The 26,770-nt window shown below is 43.2% G+C and overlaps 1 protein-coding gene across 8 annotated transcripts in view; it reads left to right on the plus strand.

The window, feature by feature from the left end:
• SPTBN1 (spectrin beta, non-erythrocytic 1) overlaps positions 1-26,770 on the plus strand; it is a 136,172-nt gene that overhangs the window by 97,624 nt on the left and 11,778 nt on the right. For all 8 annotated transcript variants that reach the window (XM_037404999.1, XM_037405003.1, XM_037405000.1 and 5 more), the window contains 17 exons: positions 106-976; positions 1,111-1,248; positions 1,882-2,638; positions 2,880-3,082; positions 8,811-8,901; positions 13,243-13,389; positions 14,982-15,245; positions 15,945-16,169; positions 16,381-16,470; positions 16,720-16,998; positions 18,223-18,353; positions 19,661-19,865; positions 20,017-20,391; positions 22,589-22,833; positions 23,261-23,399; positions 24,522-24,606; positions 25,722-25,918. In XM_037404999.1, the coding sequence (XP_037260896.1) occupies positions 106-976; positions 1,111-1,248; positions 1,882-2,638; positions 2,880-3,082; positions 8,811-8,901; positions 13,243-13,389; positions 14,982-15,245; positions 15,945-16,169; positions 16,381-16,470; positions 16,720-16,998; positions 18,223-18,353; positions 19,661-19,865; positions 20,017-20,391; positions 22,589-22,833; positions 23,261-23,399; positions 24,522-24,606; positions 25,722-25,918 (4,442 nt within the window). The remainder of the gene's footprint in view (positions 1-105; positions 977-1,110; positions 1,249-1,881; positions 2,639-2,879; positions 3,083-8,810; positions 8,902-13,242; positions 13,390-14,981; positions 15,246-15,944; positions 16,170-16,380; positions 16,471-16,719; positions 16,999-18,222; positions 18,354-19,660; positions 19,866-20,016; positions 20,392-22,588; positions 22,834-23,260; positions 23,400-24,521; positions 24,607-25,721; positions 25,919-26,770) is intronic.

Genomic DNA, 26,770 nt, shown 5'->3' on the forward strand with positions numbered 1-26,770 from the left:
CTTCACAGATGGAACAAACAGGAGTTAAGAACTCTGTGTATGCTCCAGCTGTAGGGGTGAAAATGATTCAGTCCAAGCTGTAACGTACATTCTCTATCTGAACAGGTTACAAACCGTGCGACCCGCAGGTTATCAGGGACCGTGTTGCTCACATGGAGTTCTGTTACCAAGAGCTGTGCCAGCTCGCAGCTGAGCGCCGGGCCCGCTTGGAGGAGTCCCGGCGCCTCTGGAAATTCTTCTGGGAAATGGCTGAAGAAGAGGGTTGGATCAGGGAGAAGGAACAGATCCTGTCGTCTGATGACTATGGGAAGGACCTAACCAGTGTCGTCCGTCTCTTGAGTAAACATAAGGCGTTTGAAGACGAAATGAGTGGTCGTAGTGGCCACTTTCAGCAGGCAATAAAAGAAGGTGAAGACATGATTGCGGAGGAGCATTTTGGGTCTGAGAAAATCAGAGAAAGAATTAAGGATATCCGGGAGCAATGGGCTAACTTGGAACAGTTATCTGCCATTAGGAAGAAGCGTCTGGAGGAAGCCTCTCTGCTTCACCAGTTCCAGGCTGACGCTGATGACATTGATGCATGGATGTTGGACATCCTCAAAATTGTCTCTAGCAATGATGTTGGCCATGATGAATATTCCACCCAGTCCTTGGTCAAGAAGCACAAAGATGTGGCTGAAGAGATTGCAAGCTACCGGCCGACCATTGACTCGCTTCATGAGCAAGCAAAGGCTCTACCACAGGAACATGCCGGATCTCTGGATGTTCAAGGCAGGTTGTCTGGAATAGAGGAAAGATACAAGGAGGTTGCTGAGCTGACACGGCTGCGTAAACAGGCCTTGCAGGATACCCTTGCCCTTTATAAGATGTTCAGTGAGGCAGATGCTTGTGAGCTTTGGATTGACGAAAAGGAGAAGTGGCTCAATAATATGCAGATTCCAGAGAAGTTGGAGGACCTGGAAGTGATCCAGCACAGGTGAGAATGCCTTACCAGGAACTTTGGGGAATACTGGGTGGAAGCTTTTTTTATGCCCGCTACCTTTCTCAGCTTGCCTGTGGCCCAGGTTCTCTAATGCCTGTGTGATATTTTTTTTTTCCCCCTGCTTCCAGATTTGAAAGCTTAGAACCAGAAATGAACAATCAGGCATCCCGTGTTGCAGTAGTGAACCAAATCGCTAGACAGCTCATGCACAGCGGCCATCCAAGTGAGAAGGAGATCAAAGCACAGCAAGATAAACTCAACACAAGGTAGGCAAAGGCCTCATGCTCGTAAACATGGCACTGGCTGAAACAAGTACTGTGGGGTCACTTGTGTTTCTTATGTTTTTTTAAGATACTCTGATAGTTTTACTTGAAGTATCTTCAAGGTAGGCCTTAAAAGTTTCAGAAGGAAAAAGAGCTGTGTCTTTCAAGTATTTGATTCACATATGGACTTTTGCTATTGAATTCAGTCAGGTCCTGAGTGTATCAGTACCTTGATTTGAGAGCTGGAAATTTACTGTAATGACTATTACGATGGAAAAGAAACCATTCTAACTTCCTGTAAATTCACTTATTTTTAGGCTCCAAAATCAACAAAGAAGAGTACATTTAGTGTGAGAATTAGGTGTAACTAGCAATTTTTCATTTGAGGAAAAAATACTTTTAAGGACTTGGTGTTGCCTAGTACATGTCAAATTCTAATGTATGCCGTAGCTTGGTTAATGGTTGTTTTGCTAAAACTAATGGTGATATGAGAAGGACTGAAAAAACACAAATAGGTTATTTCATGGCTTACCAAGCTCATGTGAGCAACTGCTCACTCAGCAATGTTGCCATATCCTTTTTCCTTATTATATGCAAATCTCAATTTCTCTCCTTTTCTCTCCTCACAAATTTCAGATGGAGCCAATTCAGAGAACTGGTAGATAGGAAGAAGGATGCTTTGCTCTCTGCTCTGAGTATCCAGAACTACCATCTTGAATGTAATGAAACCAAATCCTGGATCAGGGAAAAGACCAAAGTGATCGAATCCACACAAGATCTGGGTAATGATCTAGCTGGAGTGATGGCCCTGCAGAGGAAGCTGACAGGCATGGAACGTGACCTGGTAGCCATTGAAGCCAAGCTAAGCGACCTGCAAAAAGAGGCAGAAAAGTTGGAATCAGAGCATCCTGACCAGGCACAGGCTATTCTTTCACGGCTCGCAGAAATCAACGATGTATGGGAAGAAATGAAGACCACCCTCAAGAACAGAGAGGAGTCGCTCGGAGAGGCAAGCAAACTGCAGCAGTTCTTGAGAGATCTGGATGACTTCCAGTCTTGGCTGTCCAGAACACAGACGGCAATTGCATCCGAAGATATGCCAAACACACTGACAGAGGCTGAGAAGCTGCTCACTCAACATGAGAATATTAAGAATGAAATCAACAATTACGAGGAAGACTATCAGAAAATGAGGGACATGGGTGAGATGGTGACACAAGGGCAAACTGATGCTCAGTACATGTTCTTGCGCCAGCGCCTACAAGCTTTAGACACTGGATGGAATGAGCTTCACAAAATGTGGGAGAACAGGCAAAATCTCCTTTCCCAGTCTCATGCCTACCAGCTGTTTCTCAGAGATACCAAGCAAGCAGAAGCGTTTCTTAATAACCAGGCAAGTAGTCAAGATATACCTTATTTCATTTCTACAGGTTGGCACCATATACTGCAAGCAATTAACAAACAAGGTCGTTTGACAGGAGAACTGTCCTTTCTTAACTATAATGTCTTTTGTATTTTACTTCTAACTGTTCTTGGGAGACATTTCTTTTCATATATGATGCACCTGTTGTTGGAGCGGACAGCCTAGCCTGAGTGTAATACTTTTATCTCTCTGCTTTATGCTTTAATCACAGGAGTATGTTTTGGCACATACGGAAATGCCCACTACCTTGGAAGGAGCAGAAGCTGCTATTAAAAAACAGGAGGATTTCATGACCACAATGGATGCCAATGAAGAAAAGATCAATGCAGTTGTGGAGACTGGCAGGAGGCTAGTTAGTGATGGGAACATTAACTCTGATAAAATCCAGGAGAAAGTGGACTCTATTGATGACAGGTAAGGTCAGAATAATGGCAGAATGTAGCTGTTCATACTTTAATCCCGTTCTCTGAGAGATGACCTTTTACCAAATTCCAAAGGCCAAGTAACATGTTAGAAAATGTCTGTTGCAGACTGTTTTCTTTGTCCTGTGGAAAAACAGAAACTGTAATGTTTCAAAAATGTGCTGGGCTAATCTTAATTAAATACTACTTCTCCCCATTTTCTAGCAACTTACTAGGTAATGAGCTCACTACCCAGAATTTGGCTATATGAATGTTGCTATGTAATTCTTGGCATATTAACAGATTTTATATTACAGTGGAAGCTGTAGCAGTTAGCTATATCTGGTTCCACAAGTCTTATTTTCCTCTGCTACCTCCTAGCTGATTTACTTGTAATCATGTATTCCTGTCCATCCTCTGAGGAAGGAATGTGGCTCTTCTAGAGTGTAATTGGCATGGTATCTACCCCACCCGCTTGGCTTTGATCGCATTTTCCAACTTGTCCAGCCCTTCTGAAATCAGATTAGGAAACACTGGTACAAATCTGCCTTTCATCCTAGAACAAGTCTTTTGCTTTGTCTCTTTAGCTGTGGCATGGATGCTATAGAACATTAAGAGTTCCTTTTTCTTTGAAAACCAAATGTTTGGTCTTGATGACTATGATTCATGGTTCTTTCTGCTTTTGGTTTGAATAATACTGGAGTCTTTCAAGGCACTTTTCAATCATTGGATATCAGAACACAGCAGTAAGCTCATACAGAACTGTTATGTCAAATGTTGCTGACGACCCTTCTGTCAGACTTGCATCCTCCCACAGCCAGTAAGCTCAGTTCCCCAGATGCCTTTATCTCCAAGGAGAAACTGAAGTAGTTCAGAAAATGTGCCTTTCCTGTTTTGGGAAACATGCCCCGCTGTGTATGCACCCACTTCAGCTATGGCTCATGACTTAAAGAAAGGTGGGTATTCTTGTTGCCAGAGCTGGCTGGGGGCCTCTGAGTCCTCTGACAACCTCACCCCAAGGATAGCTCACGTTTTCATCCTCTCTCTAACCAGTTTGACTCTTTAGATCCCAAAGATAATCTGCAAAGGTCAGGGAGAGGAGATTATATGAAGGCAATCAAGGGGAAAGCTAAGAAATTTATTTTCCTTATCTACCCTCTCTGACTTTCGATGACCCCTGGTGTAAGTTTTCCCATCCACTTCATAAGCAGGAGGACTTGATCCTGGCCTTCTGGTCAGGTGTCTTCTTTCTGCAGCTGTGGGAATAGTAAAAGATAACATCCAAGGACACAGTAGCAAACGGTCAGCTGCTTATTGCAGCCCTTTCTGAGGTGGCTGGAGTGGGAGACAGCTTCAGCCTCTGCTCCATGTGCTCTGCAGAGAGGTTCCTGCTGCCCCAGCTGTGGTGCTCTGGTGACTGTTTCCCCCCAGTACAGCTACTCCTTGGTGTCCCCATTGTCCTGTGGCCCTCCAGCCGGCCAGCTGGGCTGTCCTGCCTGTGGGACATGTGCTGGAGTTCCTACTCTAAATGACAGGCAAGTCCTAGAAACTACTTTTTTTAGGCCAGCTTTTTTCCAGCGCATTTCCTCAATTCCAGAGCTATTTATGCAGAGTGCTGCAAAAACCATCCGGTGCACTGCTATTCAGGAAATCCGTGTGATTGCTCTCTGAGTCTGTAAGGCTGATAAGCCTCAAGAACAAAGTCTTAGGGCTGGGTGTAGTGGGAGTGGTAGCAAAGGAAGCCTCTTTGGTTTTGCAAAAAAAAAATTGCTTACCCAACCAAGCTCCACCTGGATGTATAACAAAGGACCAAACCAAACAAGTACAAATATGTGCAGTGGCTCCATACTTCCCATATGGAGCTCTTTGTAGATTTTTAGTATTGTTAATTGTGGTTTTTTACAGTCATGCTTTCAAGCTATTCCAGAGGAGACCCTACTGCCTGTTGGTACAGCAGACAGATCCTGCCTTAAAACCGTTACCGTCTAAATAGACGTGGTAGGCATCAGGCTAAGGAAGGAGAGAAGAGGGCAGAAGCAAAGTGGAGCTGTGCAGTAGGAGATAAACACTTCCATCTTTTAGCGCAGTTCACAGGGAAGAATAAATGAGAATAAGGACATGGAGAAAATGTGAGAAGGAGAAGATGGGTTTGAATAAAGCTTACCACTAGCTAGCTTTTCCAGCTAGGAAACAAGCTGGTCTCCCCCGTGCAACTCTCACTGCTTTGGTGACTTCTGCTGCTGTTTCTGCCAGCTGGGGGAAGTGCTGTCTCCTCCATTTTCTTTCGGAAGAGTGTGAGAGGGCTGCCCTAGTCTGCATGCCTGCACGTGAGATTTAAAGACAGTGGCAGGTCTGACTCAGATTGTGATCTGGGTCTGTTTTTCATCAGCTTTTGCATTTGTGCAACGTTTGCTCAACAGGCAACATAAGTAATTTTTGTTCTTGCCTATTCAGAAAGGAGAGTGCCTCTTGTTTGCTGGAACAACTAAAGAAGCTAAAACTGCCTTGCATATATTTCAGTATTCGTAGCAGGCAGATGCATTCATGCTATGTAAGATTTATTATTCCTGCACAGACTTAGAAACCCACAGGCTTACAGTTAAACCACAAGTGACTTTGTCAGTTTTCAGCATTGTTAGCATTCTCAGGGGCTTCTGGGGAGACAGCATGGGAACGCTGTGGCAAATCTTGGTGCTCTGCCCTTGGATTAATTTGAGTCAGACACCTTCTTGTGCTGAACAGATATCATTTTCCTGTTTTAGATTCTTCGTAATGTTGCCACAGAAGGAAGATGCCCCCACGTTTTAACTGACTGGTACATCCCCTATCCCCTTTTACTGTGTAGATCTCGCTTAGCTTGGACATTTTGGATCTGAGATTGCCTCTTCAGTATATGCGTGGGGAAGCCCCCTTTTAAGGCAGGCCTGGGCCCTGCTATGGTGTAAGTCGTATATGTGATTATTTATGTAAACAGGCATACGAATTCAAAATCATTCTAAATAATTAGAGTCTGTAGAGCAAACTCTTTTGTGCAAGTGTGGGATATTCTTCCACAAACTATTTTAGCAAATGAAAAAGCAGTCATTGACAACCTTAGATGTGACAGGGTCAGAGTTTCTGGCCCTTCTCTGCCATGTGCATCTCAGAAGAGTAGGATTTTAATAGTTAGAACTGCAATCAGCAGTTAAACAGTAAGGTTTGCACTTTTTTCCACCCTTCAGTCATGGCCAAGTGCTTGTAGCCTTCAGCAGAGCTGCAGTCCAGCCTGTCCACCACCCTGACATGCCTGGCTAGCTCAGCTGGGGCCTCTGCACGCATGGCCAGGGAAGCAGGGTGACCAGGCAGCCTCCTTAACACCACACTCTTCTAGTATCTGGGTAAAAAATTGTGTTATGAAGGGGTTCTGTTCTCCAGTCTGTCTGCTTGTTCATTCTACCTAAAGCCCTTCTGACGTACTGGTAGTAGAGGGCAGGAGAAGCTTTCCTAGTGGTAGGGGAAGTTACGCACAGAGAATTCTGAAAACTCTGTCATCGGAGCTTTTAAAGAATTTAGGGAAACATGAACAAGGGATTAATAATGTTTTGATACAGACAGTCTGGGGCAGGAGAGCAGTCTAAAAGACTTCTTTAAGGCCCTTTATTCCCATAAAAAATAACATAAATTCTGTTGTGAAAATAACAGGAATTCCTGCCTGTTCCAGCACTGTCCATCCTCAAAATACTACAACCACATCTTCAAGTATCCAGTTTAAAACTTACTACAGTTCAGACCTGTTCTTTGTCAGAAAACACTCATCTTTCAGTCCCACTCCAGTTCATCTCGGACAGCTGACCAACCTGTTACAGTTAAATAGTTCTGAGTACCAAAAATCATATTTGTTATGCTGAGGGGAAAAAAAAAAAAAAGAAAAATGCTGTGTCATCATCTGTTTGATATCCCTGCATGGTTTCCCTTCGAAGTTCTTGAAGTTAGTATTTCCAGCACTCTCTGGGAGATACTTTTGTTAGTTTTTTTTAAACAATGGAAGAACAACTCTGCTTACTCTTAACTGTATTCAAATAAGTGTCATGAAAAGTCTCCTTTTAATTTTGTAACTTGTGTCCTCTCCAGAATGCATGAGTCTATAATGTAATCTAGCCTTAAAATCTATGAAATCATCGTAATAAAATCACCCAAGCAATCCCTTCCTTCATTTTAGCCAACTGAGTAATGCGCTGTGTTTGCCCAGGCATATAAAAACCAGCCAAGGAAGAGTGGAACCAAACCCAATGATGTTAGCTATATTATAGAGATTTTTCCTAAGGCACAATTTATGCATCCCTTCCTTTGTGCCCTCTGATAACGCCTGTCAAAACTTCAAGACTACCGGGGCTTGGACTCCAGCCTCTTGCTTTGATGGGTACATATGTTTTCCTTGCCATCAGATCTGTAAATCAGTTTTCTTGACCTACAGCTATGTAGATGGTGCTTGCCTGGTTATTCAGAGGAAGCTGTTGAGACAAAAGAGAAGCAATTTGTAGTCCTGTAAAGTCCTGTGAAGGCCTTCAGACCTATTGCTTTTACGTAAAACGTATCCCTAAGTGCTCTGTGTGTTCTAACTGTGCCAGAGAGCTCACTCTGGTAACTTATTGTGGATCAGGAGTCGTGGTGTCTTAATCCAGTTTTTGTCATCAACGTGTAATTTATAGCATTCTAGAATATCATGAGTCTCTGGAGATTTCCAGTAACATGGATTTATTTAGCTATTGCCAGTGTGTAGTGAGATCACATTGTGAATTGCAACCCTTTTAAAAGAATTTCCAACTCTCTATTTATCTCAGGTTATTAAAAACACCAGCAGTATTTCACTTTAACACCCTGTACAGTGAAATCTGAATAGATCTTAACGCAATTAGCAGTAAATAAAAATTATCTTTGCCTTCTCCATCTAAATCGCCTCATAAATAATGAAAGTACCGAAGGACAGGGATAACTACTCCAAATTAAACATCAGTTAAAAATAAGTTCAGAGATACCTTGGGAGTCTGCTCTTCAGACACCATGCCATTTGAAGAACCCACCAAGGCCTTTGGGACTGCCAGCATGACTCACCCATCCTTCAAGGGGCAAACAGTTACGAATTAAAAATAAGTCTTCTAGACTAACCTTTTCTTTTCTTCTGTCTGCTCTTAAACATTTTGGAGAATATGTTCCAATGCGCATAAAGCTTCTATTTGCAGAAACACACCTGTGTGTTGCTTGCGCTGTTTGTTCAGTACAGCATTTGGAAGGTTATGTAAACCACGCCAGCTTTGCTCAGGAGAATGAGGTGCTAAGCTACAGCAGAGGTACATTACGAAGAGCATTACAGCAAGTACACGCTTTGCAAGAGCCACATCACATGCGATCTTATTGTTGCAATTTTGCAGATATTTTTCTTATGGTTTTTGGCAAACAGTCTGAACTTCCCTGTGGTCTTGAAATTATTGGGCCAAACTCTGTACGTAACACTTGTGAAACCCCACTGACTTCAAAATTTTCTCTGTGTATTTAACTGGCCACAAAAACAAGTAGATGCTGAACTTAAGTAAGCACGTTAAATAACACAGCTTCAAAAATGTCCTCCATTTGAAAGGCAATAGAAAACCCACACCACATAATTACTCAATATGTGTATCCCAAAGAGGCTACAGAAAACAAACAGATGAGAGTTTTGCATGAAGTGCTCATTTCAAGGGTTTTTTCTCTGCTTTTTTGACTAGACATAGGAAGAATCGTGAAGCAGCCAGTGAACTTCTGATGAGACTGAAAGATAACAGGGATCTTCAAAAGTTTCTTCAGGATTGCCAAGAGGTAAATTACGTCCTTTCACTTTTACCACTAAAAGCTGCCTCCTGCAGAAAGAGCATTCTTACCCCATATTTTATGGGGACTGGTATACTCAGCATTTTACAGTCAAGTCATGCAGTATTATTTAGTGTAAACAATTAAATACACACACACCCCCCAAACCCTGCAAAAATTAATCTGCAAAAATTCAGTTTTGGGGTTTTTTTTCCCAATCAATTGCATTTCTTTTTGTCGTCTAAGCTGAAGACAGGGGAAATTGACAAAATAAGTGAAGATTTTCTATTGTGGTGTAAATTAATCATGTGGAAAGTGGTGGGATTAGCACTGAACTCGTTAAGGACTTTGTCTGCAGCTGTATATATGTGTGCAGCCTGGTGCAGGAGATTTCAAGTGATTTCTACAAAATGTTAGTCAGAAGAATAGGAGGTTAGGAGTAAGAGGGGAGCAGGATTAAACTGGATCATTTTTAGTGTGTTATTTATCTGATAGTTTGCATGTGTTAAAAATGCAGTACTATAACATTGAAAACAAGAAATCCTTTCCAGATTTTCTAGTGACTTACATGGTCTGTTTACACTGAAGGCAACATTTTAAAGTTAGGAATAATCTTGTTCCTAGCATGAGGAATTAATTGAGTAAATTTCAGGTTATTTCATGCAGTACTGACAGACACTGAAGGGTCTTGCCTGTGACATGCATTAAAAACCATCTATCCTTATCTGAAGCCTGCAAAAAGGGCTGACTGTGACAGAGCTGTGTGTTTAAATTCGAGAGTTGTTACATTAGCTGCACTTCTTACCCAGCTACAAGAGACTGGAAGTCACTGCAGTATGTCTGAATGGAATTGCCCACAGCTGAGATTTCGTACAAGAAATGAATAGAATGACAGTCATAAACTGGGCAAATGATGTTTACTGCTCGGTTGCCTAGATGCAGTCTATTTTCCTGCATTGTGTAAGTCAACCATAAACTTGGCTTAAATTTCTCCTTCCTTGGTAGTAAAAACATGACAGGTTAGCAAAAATTCTGCTGTTATTAGCAGCAGCTTCTTCCTTCCTCTGTAACATCTCTGGTACAAAAATTCCCCTGGCTCTTGGAGCTCTTCTAGCCACTGTGTCAATGTGGTTGTGTTCCCTAGGATCTGGTTTTTTCCCCTGTATCATTGAAGGAAAAAGGAAAACATAAAAGCTCTGGTGTCTGGCTGCCTGAATGCCTTGCCTCTCAATGGTTTCTCTCCAGCCACTAAAGCGTGGATGTCTCGACTGTACGGTTCAAAGATAGAACTTACAATACCCAAATGTTACAAATTTCTGCAATCCTTTTTGAGAGGACATTAGCCTTGACGATAATTGAATGCTTGTTTTCTGAGAAGACAGCCATAATGAGACTTGGAGTTTGCATTAGGGTGATGACAAAGTGCCTACTGATACCTGTGTTGGGCTGGAGGGGTTGTGCAGTGGAGCACCACTGTCCTGTGAGCTGGAAGGGAGCCAAGGAAGTAGTTCGCCCTTTGCTTTTTCATTAGTGATGACCATGAGGCTGAGAATCATTAGAAAACAAGGTTTGAGCCAGTCTCTGTTTCACCTGGCAGTAATCCTTTGGCCTTCCTGCCTCGCCGCCTTAGGGGTGGCTTCCTGTCCGTCTGTAACTTGAGGAAAGGAAGAGTGTTTTCTGCAGTGTGCTCCTTCCCCAGGACAGCCACTTTCCTCATCAGTCACTTGGTGCTGAAGCATTGTTGTGAGTGTGGCCTCCTGCCCCTCGCCCCTTCCTGCCTCTGGCTCAGGCGAGGCAGTGAGCAGGGTCGGTGGCTCGAGGAGGTGGCAGGATCCTGCTTGGAACAGCAGCTCAGCAATGATAAACCTGTCCTCCCAGTCACAGGCGAGGGAAAGCACAGCAGATTTCCTTGCTTTTAGCAGTCGGATACACTGTCGCAGGCTGATCCTGGGATGCTTCTGGTTTTTGTCTGTTTCTCGCATTCATAAATACGAGTGTGTTAAATGTGCGGAGTGAGTGAAATAAAGAGTGACAGCAGAAAATCCTGAGAAGAGGAGATGTGATAAATTTTGCCATTTAGTTTCCTTTGACTTCCTGCTTTTTCACAGCTCACCTTCAAAGAGATTAAAGCTGATCTTCCCTCTAAGTGCTTAGAAGTCTCAGCACTGTCTGGGCTAATTTCTCTAGGGACGCCAGAGTGAAAGCATTTGGCGAGACTCCACACGTCAGAAGTTTTCTGCCTTGTTCATGGAGTGTGCCGGCAGGTTTTGTCATGCAGCACAGACGTCTGTGAACCTTACACCGCAAGATAGGCTGTGTCAACTTGGGTATTTGCAATGTCTGGGAAGTGCAGCAGCAGCCAGTGCTCTTTCACCTTCCCTTGTTGCTCTGCCAGATTTACAAGGGTTTTGTCTCTGCATTTCTCTTAGTTCATGCCTAGCTTTTATTGCAGAATGTTAACAGTCTTCTGGGAGCTGAGAGCAGAACCAAAAATTCATGGCAGAGGTGCAAAGGATGGGAGGAAGCGTCACAGCTTAGCTCTGCTGACGTTAACAACTGACTTATGGTTTTCTGGACAAATAAATACTCCAAGCATCACTCTGAGGCACTGTTTTAGGAAATTACTGTATTATTTTTTAAATAATTTTTTTCTGCACTGAAGATACTGACTTCCAGTGACTATAGCAGTACAAAACCTAGATTCTAATAGTCACCCCTTAAATGCTTTATTTGCGCTTTGTGTTACCAGAAGGAGCATACCAGCATTGGGAGAGTCAGAAATGAGGGTTCCATCCTGACAGCCACTGGCTGTGTACCAACCATGTATCATCTGTGTCTCGGTTCACCTGTTAATCTCAGTCATCTGTTAGTATGAACCTTTCCTTGGGAAGCACTTTTAAATCCTCAGAAGACCTAATGATGTGACTGAGTAAAAGCAAACAACGAAGGACAAGCAGTGCAATTTGCAGGGTATAGCAGCTGTCTCCTACCCGGAAAGGCAGAAGTAAACCCACTAATTTTGGGTTATGTAGTAATCCTTAACATATCCTTTGATTGTTAAGTAGCACGGCAGCCTGTTATAACTGTAAACTTCACTGCCTACAGAAGTCTTTATTGATGAGCATTTTTCTCTTCAGACTTGATAGCAAGATCAGATGAAGAGTTTCTCTGATTGCTCTGAGGTTTCCCTTGTGACCGCTAAATGGAATTTCTTGCCCTGTATCCTGAGCACAGAGCAGAAAATTGCAAGTCTCACCTGTGCTGTTACTCTGCTTGTCAGGGTGCTGCCCTGGCAGTACGGTGTGTGTTGCTGAAGTGGCATTCTAGAAACAAAGCTTAGATTTGTTTTGACATTTTCCACTTGGGTAGGCGACTCTAAATATGCAGAAAATGAATCTTTTTCGAATTCTATAAACATTCCTATGAATGTGGTTTGTTATCTACACCTAAGGGGTAGATAAAGCAGTTACCCTAGGAGGAAATTTGATGTTGGCTGCTATGATCATTTTCACATTCTGTTTGCCCTTGGTGAATAAGCTATGTTTTTAAGTATTGATTTTCTCTAGTGTTGATCTGGAAATTGTTCTCAGTGCCTTTGTATTTGCAGAAAATCAGAATGGAATCAGTCTTGAGTTTTATATAATGTGAAAAGGAAAGCCTCAAGTACCAAAACCGCACTGGAGATTGGACAAATAAACAAGTTTATTTATGTATACCTATATAGAGGAAAGACTATGGGGAAAAGTGCAAATGCGGTGTAAATTAATGGTACAAAACCATCTCTATTCTTAAGACTTTCAACATGAGTAGAAATACAGAATTTCTCATTCAATGTTTCCCTGAAAAATTTACCTTGGGGCTCTGTTTAATTCTGGAGACTGCCTTTTGTGTGCTACTTCCTTAGTGTGTACTTCTGCAGTGTCCTCAGGAAGTTAGTACGGCTCCACAGGGGCGTGGTGATGACGTTCAAGTCCTGGTCCTGAGTAGCACATTGAGTAATCTTGCAAGGAAAAAGCAGCACAAAAATACTTATTGGTCACAGTGTAAGGCACACGTACCTGTTTCTCTTGCGGTTGAACTGGGTGAAGCCAGTGTGTTTGATTTTGCTCGTCATGGACTTGATTCCTTTCTGCTTGAGTCATGGGTTATTAATACATTGGAGATGGATGTTTAAATTTTACTGTTAAAGAGGTGGATCCTTGACTGAACCTTGAGTAAAAGCAGTCTCTGAATCTCACACAACTCTTCTGTAGAGGCATCTCTTTCTCCTTGATCTGGAGGCATTGTGATACTTCGCATTATTTCACACTACAGATGTTTTCACAAACACCTGTGTATTTTCCTTTTCAGCTCTCACTCTGGATCAATGAAAAGATGCTTACAGCCCAGGATATGTCCTATGATGAGGCTAGGAACCTGCACAGCAAATGGCTGAAGCATCAGGCGTTTATGGCAGAACTTGCATCCAACAAAGAATGGCTGGAGAAGATTGAAAAGGTAACTAAAGAAAGTCTGAAAAGTGCCCTCATCTTTGTCGAAGATGGTTACGCACTATTCTGTTCCTCTGCAGACTGGTTCTTGAATTGTCTCTCCAGCTAAGGCAAAAGGAGAATTCGTTATTTTAGAATAAGTATCTATTATATTGTGTCTCCATCTAACCCATTTCACTCCTCATTGATGTTAAATGTTTTATATCCAAGACATTCTCAAAGAATAGTTATTGGCTAAGTTGCTAATTATTTGTGTAGTACGGCATAACCTAGTTTTCATACCCAAGGGGTAAAAGGGGTGAGTGTGATTTGAGCTGATAAAGTAGAAGTACTTCCTGGGAAATAACTGAATGTGGGTGAGTAACTGAATTTAGCCTCCCATGCTGGTTTTCATTCATTCCAGACTACAATCGGGCTGCCTTTCCCCATGCAAAATTAGTGCATGAGGTAAAGTACAGCCAGTTTTGTGATTAATTAAGATTCACAGCTCTGTATCAAGTTAGTTTGAAGGCTTTAATATGCTGTGATGAGCTGTACTGGTTTTTCCCCCATTTCTCATATGTGCAGCTCTGGAACACTAAGGAGGTCTCGTCTGTAGCTCTGACAGTGGGTTTCTGTTCAGTGTAAGTTAGCTTAATTGCTCGCTTCCTCTCCCACTTTGGCACTCTGTATCCCATTAGAGGCTTTCCTGTGATCTGCAAATAGCAGTACCCTTTAATGGTGTAATTAGAAGGCTGCTCTTAGTACTGGAAGTACTTTTTTAGTGATGCTAATACATCCTCACCCTTAGCCTCTGAAAAAAAATCAGATTGCAGCAAAGTGCCAAAGTTGCATATCGAGGCACAGCCAGCAATCATTGGGTTAATGTTACCAGTGGTCACAGCTATTAAATGTGCTGGGTTGTGAGTAGCATTCACATCTGAAAAGGTTTTGTCTTTTGTCAGCATTGCCCAGATGCAGAGGTAGAAGTATAATTCAAATTAAGAAAATATTGCCAAAACTAATAGAATCTTTGTAAAGGCAAAAAGACGCCTTGAGTCTAAGGGCTCTGCTGGTGCTAGGTACAGGGTTCCTGCTTCCCAAGGGAGGTTGTTCCTCTCTGATGCTAGCTTAGACCCACGGTAAGTGCTGTAACCCGTCGACATAGGCCTCTGCAGTCCCACAGCTCAGGTTTGGTGCCGTGAGCTCCCTCTCCCAGCATTACACTGGATTTTCACCGCTCTCCCACTGAAGTGGCCCACAGAAGCTGGACACAGCTTGTTCAGCTGCAGCTCCCTCCTCCGCTGTCACACAGGCGTGTGGCCTGCTCCACTCCTATCTGAGCAGTGTCCCCAGGAGCTCCCACAAAGGAACATGTAGTGGGGAAGAGAAAGGAGGCGTTGCTTGACCTTCCCATTGCCAAGAAACCCTCTTCCTGGCAACAGACAGACCTGGGAGCTGATGTTCTGGAAGGAGTCACTGGATAATTGGAGATAGAAAATGAGTGGTTGATGCTGCCAGCAGATGAGGAGTCCTGAGTGCTTCCTAATCAGAATAATTTAACTAGCAGTCTGTGAGTGCTCCTGGGGAGGTTCCATTTTGTTGCTCTTTGCTTTGCAGGAGGGAATGCAGCTCATTGCAGAGAAACCAGAGACTGAAGCCGTAGTGAAAGAAAAGCTGACAGGACTCCATCAAATGTGGGAAGAGCTTGAATCCACTACCCAGACCAAGGCTCAGCGTCTCTTTGATGCCAACAAGGCGGAGCTTTTTACCCAGAGTTGTGCTGATTTGGATAAGTGGCTGAATGGTTTGGAGAGTCAAATTCAATCGGATGACTACGGAAAAGATCTCACCAGTGTCAACATCCTGTTGAAGAAGCAGCAGGTAAATGGACCACCAGTTTGCAGAGTGGGCAGACAGCAGATACCTGCACTCAAAGGAATAGAAGGGGGATTCTTTCAGTTTAGAAAATAATTTATTTGCTTTTCTGTCTTCCTGTTATTTCATGTGTCTTTAAGAAGAACCAGAAATATACCCAGAAGGAAAATCAGTTGTAAATTTCTTGATACAATCTCTACCTCGTACTGCCTTCCTTCCCCACGTTAATATCGCTATTCTGTCTCCTGCTGTAGTCCTCCAGTCACTGGTCACTCCCTCTCTGTACGTGGCTGCCTGCCTATAACTCAAACTTGTCCGATGCTGGTCGGTCCCTGATCCCTGCTGTACGGGCAGCAAGGAGTAGCGAGGGCAGCGGGGAGCAATGAAGTTCTTGTGTGCAGTTAGCTGTGCTCCAGAGTTGTTCAGGGTAACTTGTGAATGACTGATAGAAGAGATTCTTCTGTGTTGGCCAGATTCCCCTTGTACACAAGCAGGCATCACTGAGGGATCTCAGTAGGCGGCCCCAGTGGTGAATCTGTATTCAAGCCCTGTTCTTGCAGTATGAATGCTATGGTAATTATTAATGTGGGAAATCCTTACTGACTAGCATCTGTTCTTCCTTCTTATGAAGCTGCTGACGTACCCTAGTTGTATCAGCTGCCTTTACCCCCGTTTTCAGGACCTCTTTGGCATGTTTCTGTTTAGATGTTAGAGAATCAAATGGATGTTCGTAAGAAGGAAATAGAGGAGCTGCAAAGCCAGGCAAGGGCTTTAAGTCAAGAAGGGAAGAGTACAGATGAAGTAGATGGCAAACGCCTTACTGTAGAAAAGAAATTTTTGGAGTTGTTGGAACCTTTGAATGAAAGAAAGGCAAACCTGCTGGCCTCCAAAGAGATCCACCAGTTCAACCGGGATGTGGAAGATGAGATTGTGAGTATAAAAGAAATCCTATTCCCCAGGCAATAGGAAAATGTCACACCTATTGCAGAGCTATCACAGGAAGAAACCCTTTGATCATGGCTTTCAATAGCATGTTTGAGTGATGCTGCTTTTGCATCTTGCATGCACCAGCCTCTCTCTGCTGCCCAAACTGTATCTGGCGTTGCTTGAAATCATGTGTGCTCTTCTTCTTTTACTTCAGTTGTGGGTTGGAGAGAGGATGCCTATAGCTACATCTACTGATCATGGACACAACCTCCAGACTGTGCAGCTACTAATAAAGAAAAATCAGGTAAGTGGTTGCTGTTAGAGCTCATAACTGTTATTTCTTTGACTAATTCAGGAAGGAACAGCTTGGGGTAAAACGGTGGGTGCGATGGTGTGATCACTGGGCAGTGGCATGCTCAGGGAGGGCACAGCTCCAGTTTGTCCATGGGAGCTGATGGCATTTGTTTTGCTGCCCTTCTGGAGTTAAGACCCTGACGACCATTTCTTTTTTGTTTGATGCAGTGTCTCATCAGTCTGCTTTTCTCCTGTGTAGACCCTTCAGAAAGAAATCCAGGGACATCAGCCTCGTATCGATGATATTTTTGAGAGGAGTCAAAACATCATCACAGAGAGTAGCCCTAATGCTGAAGCAATTCAGCAGAGACTTGCAGACTTGCAGCAGCTGTGGAACCTCCTAATTGAGGAGACGGAGAAACGCCACAAGCGCCTAGAGGAGTCTCACAGAGCACAGCAGTATTATTTTGATGCCGCTGAGGCTGAGGCCTGGATGAGTGAGCAGGAGCTCTACATGATGTCAGAAGAGAAAGCCAAGGTGGGCAGCTCCACAGTGACACTATTTTGATTTTAATTGCTTAGCTAGAGGGGGCAGGTGACATAATTTGTGATGTCGCTAATGTAATGGTAACGTAAACAAATCTAATTCTCTTGTGGAACCTCAAGATCATCTCTTCTATCTGTTGTGGCATCTCTGATAGTGGGGGGGATAGGCCTTGCTGTACTGAGTCAGCGAAGCATCCTCAGACTGTGGATGGCAACTGTGTGCCTGCCTTCGCTGTAAGGTCAGAGTTACCAACACAGTCCTGTTAGGTCGAGGATTCTGTTAGTTTTGAATCACTGGGGGCAACACAACACATGGGTCTGTGAAACGGGGCCTGGTGGTCAGTCAGTTGGTGCCAGTAGTCACCAGCTTTTATTCGCAGTGACATCAAATCAGAACAGCATCAGACCATACCAAAGAGTACGAGAACTCCTGTTTTTCAAGGCGGTGTTAGAGTGCTGTATCTTACTTGTGATTTACATAAATGCACTGTGTTCATTGCCCAGATAAAATACAACTCTTTGTTTTGTTTTGTATCAGTATAACACATTCTCTGGGTGTTCATTCTTCAGTTAAAAAGGGTTTATTTTCTTCTTTATATCTAAGCTATGCAGACAGAAGGGAGTATTAATTCAAATAGTTCATCATGGAAAATATTTTAATGAAAAGGCTTATTGACAATACCAGTTAACACTGAGAGTCGGGGGTTGTTTTTCTTAATCATAACAACGCCTAGAAAATTTTGACTGGAATTTCTTCAGGGACTTTGGGGGAGAATCCTTTGGCATGGGCTCTGCAGGATTTCTTTTCTTTGACCCAATCTGTCATTGAAGAGTCTGAGAAGTGATGTGCCTAAAACTGTTCCATTTTTCTGAGCCCTGCACAATCACCAGTGTTGTGTAAACACACAAAGAGCTTCATAGAAGAGGAAATTCAACATGCTCAATGCACAGCTGATGTAATTTTGTTCTGCATCCCAGAGGGGTGGTTGCATTCACTCTTTGACTTGTTATTTTGCTTTCTGTGGATACCATTTGCTGTGAACTCGACTATTAATACACCATTGTCAGAACAACTTGTCTTCAAGCTGTACTTGGGAGCAGTTCTTTATAAATGTTTCTGGCTGCCACTTTTTGCTCACGCACTGAGTTGAACTTGCTGTGTGGTGTCTTCCTCTGGAGTGGGGGGCTTGACTGTCATTTTCTGTCACCATTGCAGGATGAACAGAGTGCAGTGTCCATGCTGAAGAAACACCAGATTTTGGAACAAGCTGTAGAAGACTATGCTGAAACTGTGCACCAGCTTTCGAAGACCAGCAGAACTTTGGTGGCAGATAATCACCCAGAAAGGTATTAACTGCCGTATGTAATTGGGTCACAATTTCTTTTAGTAGCTTGGTCCCTTCATTGGGTCATTCTGACACACAAAGACTGCAGCAAAGAGTAAGTAGCTCAGAACAGCATACAGAGGAAGAGGAGTTCATCCTTACTCAGCTCAAGATGCATGTTGGACCGCATTGATTTGGCCAGAGGCAGGGTCCTGAACAGCTGCCAATTTCTGGATAGTGACACCTTCAGTACAAGTCTGTTGACTGTTTTATACAGGCCAGCAGTGTCAGGTCTGCAGCACTGCTGAACCGTACAGAGGTACAGCAATCCTGAGAGACAAGGGTCCATGTTCACTCTTTCAGCTTATGTCCAGCCCACAGGGTCACAGTCATTTATCCTTCTGTCTTAGCGCAGTGCTCCCCCAGATCTGCCTCCTCCCTTTGAGATTCTGGTAGAATCAGACTGGAATCCGATGCTTTAAGCACATTAACATCTTGGTTTGGGTAAATTTATCTCAGATTCCATAAATGGCTTTCCCTGTGGGAGAATTCAGGAAGCTTAAGAACTGTTTCGCTGTAAGAGCTGCAGCTAAGCGACTAGAATTCTCCGTTGGCTTTGATTGCAAGGCTGATTTGACTGTGAGGCCGATGTATTGAACTGCTCTGCCTTCACAGATGGGAAGATAGGACTGTCTTAGGAAAGGCACACTACCTCTGGTGGAAGATTGTTATTTAACTCAAAAGCACTCTCTTGTGGTCACGATAGCTTCTGATGAGAGTGAATTTCCTGGCTGAGCTGACTGAGTACTGGAATAACATAATCAACTTTACAAGGCAGAGGGAAGGCAATTTGACCTGGCTACATGGCTCAGACAAAATGTAGGCAAAAGAGACGGCAAGTAGAAATACTAATCACTTCTAGAAATACTGAGATTTAGGGAGTAAGAAACCCACGAGTGCTTCTGAACTTTGACACGGAATTCAAATGAAAATGAAATGCTGCTTGCCTCAGCAGCTCCGATCCTGTCTGTAATTTTGGGAGAAGACTCTGGTGTGCTCTGTGGTTAAAGAAATGGGGAGCTTTGTTCCCAGCTTCACTTTCTAACGCCGGAGGGGGTGCCACACGTACAGGGCAGAGTTTTCCAGCTAGTGCAGTCAACTGGGCCAGCAAAAGACTGGTCCAGTACATTTGAGTCAAATTCATGCATGCAGCAGACATACATTCTGTGGATTGAATACCCCAAGTGATTTTTATTCCTTGTAGCTTTCTCCCATTTACTTTTATTTATAAAAGACAAAAAGGACTCAGTGCTCTTTGGTTTTTTTCAGTGAACGCATCAGCATGCGCCAATCCAAAGTGGATAAGCTATATGCAGGCCTGAAGGATCTGGCTGAAGAGAGACGGGGCAAGCTGGATGAGAGACACAGGCTGTTCCAGCTCAACCGCGAGGTGGATGACCTGGAACAATGGATTGCTGAAAGGGAAGTGGTGGCAGGATCCCACGAGCTGGGACAGGATTATGAACATGTAACGGTAAGTTCTTTGGACTGGCTGCAGGTTGACCTTCCTTTTCTGGATGATGCCCACAGTAGATGGTTGATATAAATGGGTGGCTGGCTTGCTTGGTTTGCTCAGATCAGTTTGCGCTTGCAGCACTGCGTGATTTTGGTTTTCTGCATTTCAGATGCTGCAGGAGCGATTCCGAGAGTTTGCCCGAGACACTGGAAACATTGGACAGGAGCGCGTTGATACCGTTAACCACATGGCAGATGAACTCATCAACTCTGGACATTCAGATGCTGCGACAATTGCAGAGTGGAAGGACGGACTTAATGAGGCCTGGGCTGATCTGCTGGAGCTCATTGACACGAGAACACAAATTCTAGCAGCCTCTTATGAACTGCACAAATTTTACCATGATGCCAAGGAGATCTTAGGACGTATTCAAGACAAACATAAGAAACTGCCTGAAGAGCTCGGTAGAGACCAAAACACAGTGGAAACACTACAGAGAATGCACACGACGTTTGAGCATGATATCCAGGCGCTCGGCACCCAGGTGTGTGGCAAGCGAATGGTGCTGTCTGTGGGAATAGGAACGGGAGCTGCAGAGTTCTGCTCCTGCTCTTGGTCCCTCCGTGGCTGGGAGACAGAGTGCTGCCAGCTGCTGTCTATGTGTATTTCTGTGGGAAAAACTTCACCTGCGTCACTTTATCTGTCTTTCTGCTTCTCTGTCATTGCATTACGTTAATTAGTTTATCTAAAATAGACATCCATAAGTGCACAGACTTTTGAATATGTAGGTAATTGTTTAACGTCATTCCGTTTCCTGTCCTTGGTTGAAGAAGAATTTGCAAAGGCAGAGAACTTCTGTATCAGTTTAAAGTAAAGCAGCTCCAGACAGTCTCAGCTTGCTGTGTGCAGAGGAGGAGAGTGGATGGAGAGGCACAAGGGTAACACACTTCAGCTCCTCAGAGGACCTTTTTCTGATTACCTCAGGCAGCAGCACCAGCAGTACACTGTGGCTGATACAATTGGAAAATAGCTTACATTTGAAGGGAAAAGGGTTCATTTGACTTTAACTTGCTGTCTCTTTAGTCAGTTTCTGAAAGATGCTGAACAGATACTAAATCTGTAATTAATTTTTAATATACCAGGGGTAAGAGGAAATACAGGTTTCAGATTTTTCTGTCCTTAACGTTGTTCTTAGGTGTTATGTTAATTGTGCTGGAAACCACCTTAGATTTCCCTGCTTCTTACGCCCTGCTCACCTTGGTGAACAAGACACAGCTATCCTGTCCCATGGAAGGAATGATATTCCAAAGAATACTTGGAGGACAGGTGTAAATATGAAGGGATGTGTCAGTCTGGATGGCGTTTTTTGGTTTGTTTGGGTGTTTTTTTTTTTCAAAAAACACACAAAAAGCCCCTGTCAAACTGTGTTCTGTCAGGCACTTTCTATTTTTCCTTTCTGAGAGGCAAGGGAAGCCTGAAGGCCTACGCAGAGGTTTTCTGGTTTGGCTATGAGTCTGGGCATTCTGACTTAAATATTGTTTTTTATGATGCTTCCTAACAGCAGTCTGAAGAGATTTAAAGTACATAGTCCAGACTAAGATTTTTAAAAGCAGCCAAACTTGATCTAATTCTGAATCTTTTGAAGCTAAAGTATGTTAAATAGAAGGCAGCAGCCACTTGTACAGCACACAAGGGATTCTAAACCAAAAAACAATATTCAGCTGCCAGAATGAGAATTTTGGAAGGGAACAAGTTACTCAAGGAATGGAGGAGTTATGACTGACTGCATTTATCCCCAGTAGGGCAGAAAAGATAGCTTTTATGGCCAAGCTGCCTGCCAGTTCTTGATTATGTTGCAATTTACATATTTGTTTACACTAGAATAAAGGGGATATAGCAAGCATTTGATTTTTCAAGTGTTTTCCTTTCAGAGGCTGTAGATTTAATACATAAAATGGGAGATATTCACAAAACACCAATCCCAGTCTCTCAAAAAGGTAATTATAATCAAAACCTAAATGAAGGAACAAGTAATCATAGCACAGAGCTGTGGTGAAAGCACTTAGGATAACTTTTGGGTGAAACAGCTAGAGCACCGAGATGGATCATTATGTCAGTGGCATGATCTCTGTGCCTGTAGCTAGAAGGCTGTTTAATTTGATGTTTTAAAAATAAGATTAAATTATTAGATGAGCTAATAGACTATTTCCTATCTTGAAAAAGATGTGAAACACTCGAGAAATAGCATTTGATGCAGTGTTTGAAAGAAAAAGAGATTTCTAATAGTAGAAGGATCTTTGAATTTCCAAATTTTCTTCTCTCTGAAGTCATTATCTAGATTTTTGAAAAATCATCTAGCTGGAGTAGTGGTTTTGATAGAGGAGTTCCTGAGTGGCATTGTCACTTGTGAGAGGAAGAAAATTTGATTATGAAAATGGTCTCCTTTTGCCCTGACTTTAAACAGTCACTTAGTATTGGCACCCAGATTTACAGGAGGTTTAGGCAGTGGCAAATCTTTGCGATTTTGGGGGCCCCTTGACCCAGCAGTCTTCTCTAAGAAATAGTCTTACAGGGACATACTGACATAGTAACAGAACAAACCTTTTTAGTATTGACAGGCCAAATATATTCACAGTGACCTTAGAAAGCCATTCAGATGATGAATTGGCAGCTAAAACATCACCATATTTGTAACTTGAAGCATCCAAAAACTAATGTGTTTCTCTTACATCTCGTGCCAGGTGAGACAGCTGCAGGAGGATGCTGCACGCCTTCAGGCTGCCTATGCTGGAGACAAAGCTGATGACATCCAGAAGAGGGAAAACGAGGTCCTAGAAGCGTGGAAGGCACTGCTGGATGCCTGCGAGGGCCGCAGGGTTAGACTGGTGGATACGGGAGACAAATTCCGTTTCTTCAGCATGGTTCGTGATCTCATGCTTTGGATGGAAGACGTTATCCGACAGATAGAAGCCCAAGAAAAGCCCAGGTAATGTGAAGTATCTTGTTCTCCATCAGAAGATAAGGCTGCGGGTCAGCTGAGTGAACGTCTATAAGACTCGGTATCACTGAGCCAGAAATTGAGAGAGAGGCAGTCAGAAGTGAGTGGTGGTGTAGCAGCTTGCTTTTCTGCATCGTTGCCCAGCAGAGGCTGTGCGGGCTACTGAAGTAATTGCAATGTTAAATTGTGTTCAAAGAGATTCTCTCACACACTTGTTTTTATTTGATCTCTGATTCGGACCAGAATGGTGCCTTTCCTACGGAAAGGCTGCTAGCAATCTTGCTTCCTGAACTACAAAGACAATCTAGGAATTAATTTTTTTATCATACAGTTGTGGGTTAGTTTACTAGTTTTGAAATGTAACAACTGTTAGATCTGGAATATGTGTTTCTGAACCATGGATTGGTCATTGTAGGGATGTTTCATCTGTTGAACTACTAATGAACAATCACCAGGGTATCAAAGCCGAAATCGATGCCCGAAATGACAGCTTTACTACCTGCATTGAGCTCGGCAAGTCTCTTCTGGCAAGAAAACACTACGCATCGGAGGAGGTACTGTGCTTCCTGAACATGTAACAGCTGCAGTGCGGCTGGCCTATAGGTTTTGTTTCAGTTGGAGAAACTTGCATTGTTGAATCTACAGATTAATAAGTTGCGTGTTTATAATGACATGCATGACTTCAGGGACTGTTGCACTTATTTGTTATTGTGGAATTAGTGTGTAATTTAACTCTGTGAATTTATGCTGGGTAGCAGAGATGGCACCTAAATTTAAAGTATCATTTTTAGTCCAGGAAATGCAAAGAAGCTGTTGCACGCAGTTCTGCAGAGAGAAGGCTCGTGGATGGCTGTTTGGAAAGGTGACTTCTTTGAACAAGAGGAGAGGTAGCCAGGAGACAACCCGAATTCTGCACAGGGGAACTGGAATGTTACGAAAAGGCCTGCTTAGGGAAAGGGGCAGGAAAAAGTTTCTCTCACAGGGAGTAAATCCAGGCAATGTTAAGAGAAAAATGTATCCAACTGCTTAAGGCCTTGATTTACTTTCTGATTTGTCTAGGCCAGAGGATAGAGGCTTAACCCATGTTTCCTCCTGCCTCCCTTGGTGGAGGGGGAGTAACCAAATGTCATAATGTACTGTCCCCTCAGGGAGGTGGTATCTTCTGTGCCTGCCTTACACACCGGTGCTGTGGAGTATCCTTGGAGAAACATTTCCTCAGGCACTGGGAGGTCTGCTAGCCAGTGTCCACCCTGAGAATAACAAGGGGCTTATGCTGGCATGCCAATGTTGTTAGCACAGGTAGCTGCAATCTTTTTGTAAGTCATGAGCAGCACATTTTGCATTATTAGGTAGAAAAGGGCAGAAGATAAAATGCATGATTGCATCATTTAGATTTGTCCATTATACTCTTTTTCTATCAAATATTCTTGGTGCCATAGTTCTCAACAGATACTGAATGCTTATGCAAATGTGATATTTTAATGCAAATGTCATATTTATTTATACTTTGACAAGAAAAACAGCTGTTGTATTCATGTGTTAAGTCGCTTTCTGACAATCTAGCACAATGGATTTTGTCAGTGCCTTTTGCTGGTGGTAACAGCTTACGCGGTGTGGTCGGGTGAGCCTGCTGTCTGGTGCTTGTGTAACAGTCCTGCATTCTCCTCTTCATCCAGATCAAGGAGAAGCTGCTGCAGCTGACAGAAAAGAGAAAAGAAATGATTGACAAATGGGAAGACAGATGGGAGTGGCTGAGACTGAGTAAGGACATCCTTGGATTTCTTTTGGGCAGAGCCATGTCTAACTTTCTCTTCACTGCATCTTTCTGAGCGTTGACAACTGCAGCTCCTTACTTTTTTATTAACAGTGCTTGAAAGTGTTTGTACAGTAATTGCTTTAAGATTCACACCTATTGATTGTAAAATAATGGAGAATTTGAAACCAGGAAACCTGCACCAAAGGTCTTAGTCTATATGCTCAAACTTAGAGCTAGGTGAGATAGATCTACCATATTTTGCAGGTGTCACATTCCAACCGTGTATCTGCAAAGGATGCACTACTGAAAAATAGGGAGATGTAAAGCCCTGCTACCTCACACGTGTAACGTGCCAGTGTTACCTGAGAGGCTAGGGTGCTGATGAGCAGTTTACTGACAAAAGGTGTACTTTTAAGCGTTGCAGTGTTTTGCAAGTTTTATGCCAGCAGCAACCACCCAGTTCTGATACTCCTAACAAGGTGATCCACATCTCATAAACAGACTGAGGCCTTTGCAGCAGGCAGTTGTCCAGGATCTCAAGACATGTAGTGCAGTGTGGTTGTTTCGTGGGGTTCTGGGCCGCTACGTATACATTCTTTGTTTTTTTCTGAGCCTCAGCAGGCTTTAAGAAATACAATAGCATGGGCAGTTGTCCCTCAGTTTGGGTGTTTGTGCCATGTTACTCTTCAAAATTGCTTGATCCAGTTCACAAAAACAGTGGAAGCTTTTTTTCAGCTGCGAAGACAGAAGGAAGGAAACCTGGGACTGTAGCACTGTAGACAGACACAAAGTACAGAAATACTGCTTGCCACAGGGAACTACAGCCTACAGTCTAGCTGTTCTGTAGGCAGGGCAGTCTGAGGAAGAAAACCAGCAGATAACAGGCTTTCTGCTCTGAAGTTAGTGGAAACAAAAAAGGAAACACTGGACTTGCAAAATGAAATAGTCTGTAGGAGGAGTGAGGGTGAGCTTTAACTTTTTCTTTTTCCCCAAAGCCAAGCCAACAGGATAATCTTCTGTCTTTTAAACGATTAGTGAGCTTAGTTAAGGAAAATACTTAGCCAAATACATTTACTTTTTTGACATTAATGGTGCTGATACCTGTACGTTCTTTGCTCAGTTTTGGAGGTACACCAGTTTTCAAGAGATGCAAGTGTGGCTGAGGCCTGGCTGCTGGGACAGGAACCCTACCTGTCTAGTCGTGAAATAGGTCAAAGTGTTGATGAAGTGGAAAAATTAATTAAGCGGCATGAAGCATTTGAAAAATCTGCAGCTACTTGGGATGAGAGATTTGCAGCGCTGGAAAGACTGACCACGGTGAGTGCTATGGGCGAGAATAACCTGTTTTGGCTTCGTTCTCCTTCATATTGGTGCCAGCTGATTGTTCGGAATAACGCCCAGCATCACCAGCCTAATCTCCATTTGTTGACCAACCTTAGCCAATCACCCAGAGCCTGAAGTTTCATGTTCCAACAATACTAAAACCCTCTCTGGTTAGTTTGAACTCAACAATCTGCAAGGAAAAAACTCAAATGGTAAATGACCTTGGTAGTCAGCAAGAGCTGTCCGGGCCCAGGAGTGATGGTGACCCGGAAGCCAATGCAGGAGCAGAGCAGTTTGCTCCAGCCCTCTGCCATACGGGTTGTGCTGCTAAAAGGGAAGGGGGATTCTGAGTGGAGAAGACACAGATCCATACACTTGAAATTACTTTTGGTTAAAGATGACAGTGCGAGGAGACAGTGGTGAGGGGAGGGGGGTTCAACAAAAATGTTTGTTGTGTTTTGACTGCTGCAGTACAAGGCTCTATTGTCCCCTAGAAAGACATAATAAGCAGAAGAAAAAAAAAGCCCCAAAAAATTTTGAGCACAGCTGCCATGTCAGTAATTAATGTTTGGAGAGCATGTTACCATCTTTGGAGAATAATTTTACTTTAGACATTAAAATTGAAGTGGCTTGATTTTTCACACGCACTGAGTGTCACAGCTGCAGACAAAATGAATTTGATGCTTCTCAGCATCCGCAAAAATCAGGCTGGTTTTATTTAGGTGGTTAATTTCAGGGATTTAGATGTGGAGCACTATTTCTATGTGTGGCAAGCAGACAAGAGGATGTCACTTTTCAATATTCTAATAGCTTGGGCTGCTTTCTTGTTTGTGTTTTTTGTTCTAA

This window comes from Falco rusticolus, chromosome 12, assembly GCF_015220075.1.
Source record: "Falco rusticolus isolate bFalRus1 chromosome 12, bFalRus1.pri, whole genome shotgun sequence".
In the NCBI taxonomy this organism is placed as follows: Eukaryota; Metazoa; Chordata; class Aves; order Falconiformes; family Falconidae; genus Falco; species Falco rusticolus.